Below are 2,910 nucleotides of genomic sequence, written 5' to 3' on the forward strand. Positions count from 1 at the left end.
ACCAGGGATTTTTTTTTTTTCCCTATCGTTCTGCCTTCTCCAGAATTTCACGTAAATGGAACTATATAGTGTGTAGCCGTTGAGTCTGGTTTCTTTCACTTCGCACAGTACATTTGAGACTCGTCCATGCTGTTGTGTGTCTCAGTGGTTTGCTCCTTTGTGTTTAGAGCAGCATCCCTTTGTCTGGATGTGCTGCAGTTTGTGTGTCCGTTCACCAGTTGACAGACATATGAGTTGCTTCCAGTTTGGGATGGTTATAAATAAAGCCACTATACACATTCACATACAGGTTTTTGCGAGAATGTTTTCATTTCTCTTGAGTAAACACCTAGAATTGGGCTTTGTGGGATCTCACTGGGTTTTTTAAAATGCACCTCTTCCTTGGAGTAAAGAAAGAAGAAATGAGTTAGGAGGGCACAGGGATAATTAATTACCAAAGAGTAAACTCAAATGATCTCAACGTATTAGCCATTGTATAATAGCTTCATTACAGATTCCTCATTTTAAATCTTAATATATCTGAATTGGAGGCAGGGACAACATGTGGAAATTACAAGAACCTAGGGAATAAGACCTCTGTGCTCTTTTTGTGGGTGTTCCTTCCTGTGAGTGGAGGGGGAAAAGCCTTCGGGAAAGCTAATATCCCTAGTTGATCACCAGTCTTATTTTTAAAAAAAATTCAGTTCAATTCAGTGTATGTCTGTCTCTAAATCAATAGTAACAATCTGAAAATAGGCAGGCTACAGGAAATTGAAGTCTTGGTATTAAGGGGAAAGATCAGTGTCTCCTAAAACTATCTCTTTCCTCATTTCAAGAAATGTAGAGTTAATCTCTCTTAATACCTTGCAGCTTGAGTGACTGAAAACAGTATGTCATCTGCCTCAGGAATCATAAGTAGATTCCCACATCTTTCTCTTTGTAGAAAAGTGGATCCACTTTGAGTACACAAGGGCTGACTTCTTATAATACAAATAATTAAAAAGAATTTCTTTAACCTCAATGCTAGAGAAACAGTGGTGTATGCTCTGCTCTATGCCAACAGTTTGTACCATAATAGAGAAATCAAAGAAGTAAGAAGGAGGCTGAGTTGTTTGTTTTCAGTTGTAGACCAGCGGTTGTATGTTACATAATTTCTGAATACATTTTAATGCAAAAAAGAAAGTACAGATGTATTTGATTAATGGACTGAATTTCCTGAAACCTAAAATGTAATAATGTTTCACATTTTTGTCTTTCAAGAATATCCCAATTCCAACCCTAAAAGATTTTGCAAAGGCTTTGGAAACCAACACACATGTGAAATATTTCAGTCTTGCAGCCACCCGAAGCAATGACCCCGTTGCTGTTGTAAGTAAGCTAACTACTAATAATATCGAAATTATGGCTGTGTAATACCAGGGCATGTTACAAAGGTGCTTAAACTGATTTTATGAACAAGATTTACTCTCTTTTAATTCAACTATACTTCAATAAAAAATGAATTTAAAAACTATTTTTTAGTGGTTTCAAAACTGTGTTGTAAGATCAACTGTTAGTAACCATGATGTGCAACAATCAGTAAAAGCAAATATCAGTTAAAAAAAAGTTACTCTTTTTCAATTGATGTTTACTATTAGGCAGTACATTATTTACTACCATTTTATGTTTACTTTTTTCTGTATTTCCTTTCTATGAAATTTTTAAAACATAAATGGAGTCATGCAGTGTAGGCTGTTCTGCAGCTTAATTTTTCACTTAACTGTATATCTCAGAGATCTTTTCATATCAACATAAAGTTCTACATCATTCTTTTAACACCTGCAGAGGGTTCCATTTATGGATGTATAGTGTTGAATTTTTATCAAATGCTTTTTCTGTGTCTATTGAGGTGATGATGTGGTTTTATTCATGTGGTCCTTTATTCAGTTAATATGGTATATTACATTGATTGTTTTAATAATTATTTTATTATTTATTTTTGGCTGCATTGGGTCTTCATTGCTGTGCATGGGCTTTCTCTAGTTGTGGCGAGCGGGGGCTACTCTTCATTGCAGTGCGCAGGCTTCTATTGCAGTGGATTCTCTTGTTGTGGAGCACAGGCTCTAGGCACGTGGGCTCAGTAGTTGCGGCTCACGGGCTCTAGAGCGCAGGCTCAGTAGTTGTGGCGCACGGGCTTAGTTGCTCTGCGGCATGTGGAATCTTCCTGGACCAGGGATCAAACCTGTGTCCCCTGCATTGGCAGGCGGAGTCTTAACCACCAGGGAAGTCCCACATTGATTTTTTGTTGTTGTTTTTTGTTTTTGCGGTACACAGCCCTCTCACTGTTGTGGCCTCTCCCGTTGCGGAGCACAGCCTCCGGACGCACAGGCTCAGCAGCCATGGCTCACGGGCCCAGCCGCTTCGCAGCATGTGGGATCTTCCCGGACTGGGACACGAACCCGTGTCCCCTGCATCGGCAGGCGGACTCTCAACCACTGTGCCACCAGGGAAGCCCCTGATTAATTTTTATATGTTAAATCAACTTTGCATTTCTGGGGTAAATCCCACTTGATCAGGGTATAAACCCTTTTCTTCTTGGCTTTGAGGATATCACTCCCTTTGATTCTCCTCCTACCTCTCTGGTCCCTACACTGGTTCCTCCTCATCTCCCCAACATCTAAACATCTAAATGGCTCAGAGCTCAGTTCTAGTCCTTCTTCTTTTCTCTATCTGCACTCACTTTCTGGGTGATCTCATTCTGTTTCATTGCTATGTATTATCTATGCATGCTGATGACTCCCAATATTATTATCTCCAGTTCATACCTCTCCCCTCAACTCCAAACCCATGTCCAGCTACTGCTTAACAGCTTTACTTATATATCTAACAGGCATCTCAAACCCAAGTCCCAAACCAAACTCCTGACTTCCGTCCCATACCTGCCTCTCTCAC

General features: G+C 39.8%; 1 protein-coding gene across 1 annotated transcript in view; it reads left to right on the forward strand.

Annotated features, from left to right (window-relative positions):
* Window positions 1–2,910, forward strand: part of TMOD3 (tropomodulin 3) — a 96,966-nt gene that overhangs the window by 82,212 nt on the left and 11,844 nt on the right. Inside the window, exon 7 of the mRNA XM_007468717.1 lies at window positions 1,240–1,347. Coding sequence (XP_007468779.1) covers window positions 1,240–1,347 — 108 coding nt within the window. The remainder of the gene's footprint in view (window positions 1–1,239; window positions 1,348–2,910) is intronic.

The sequence above is a fragment of the Lipotes vexillifer genome, unplaced genomic scaffold (assembly GCF_000442215.2).
Source record: "Lipotes vexillifer unplaced genomic scaffold, Lipotes_vexillifer_v1.1 scaffold268, whole genome shotgun sequence".
Lineage (NCBI taxonomy): Eukaryota > Metazoa > Chordata > Mammalia > Artiodactyla > Lipotidae > Lipotes > Lipotes vexillifer.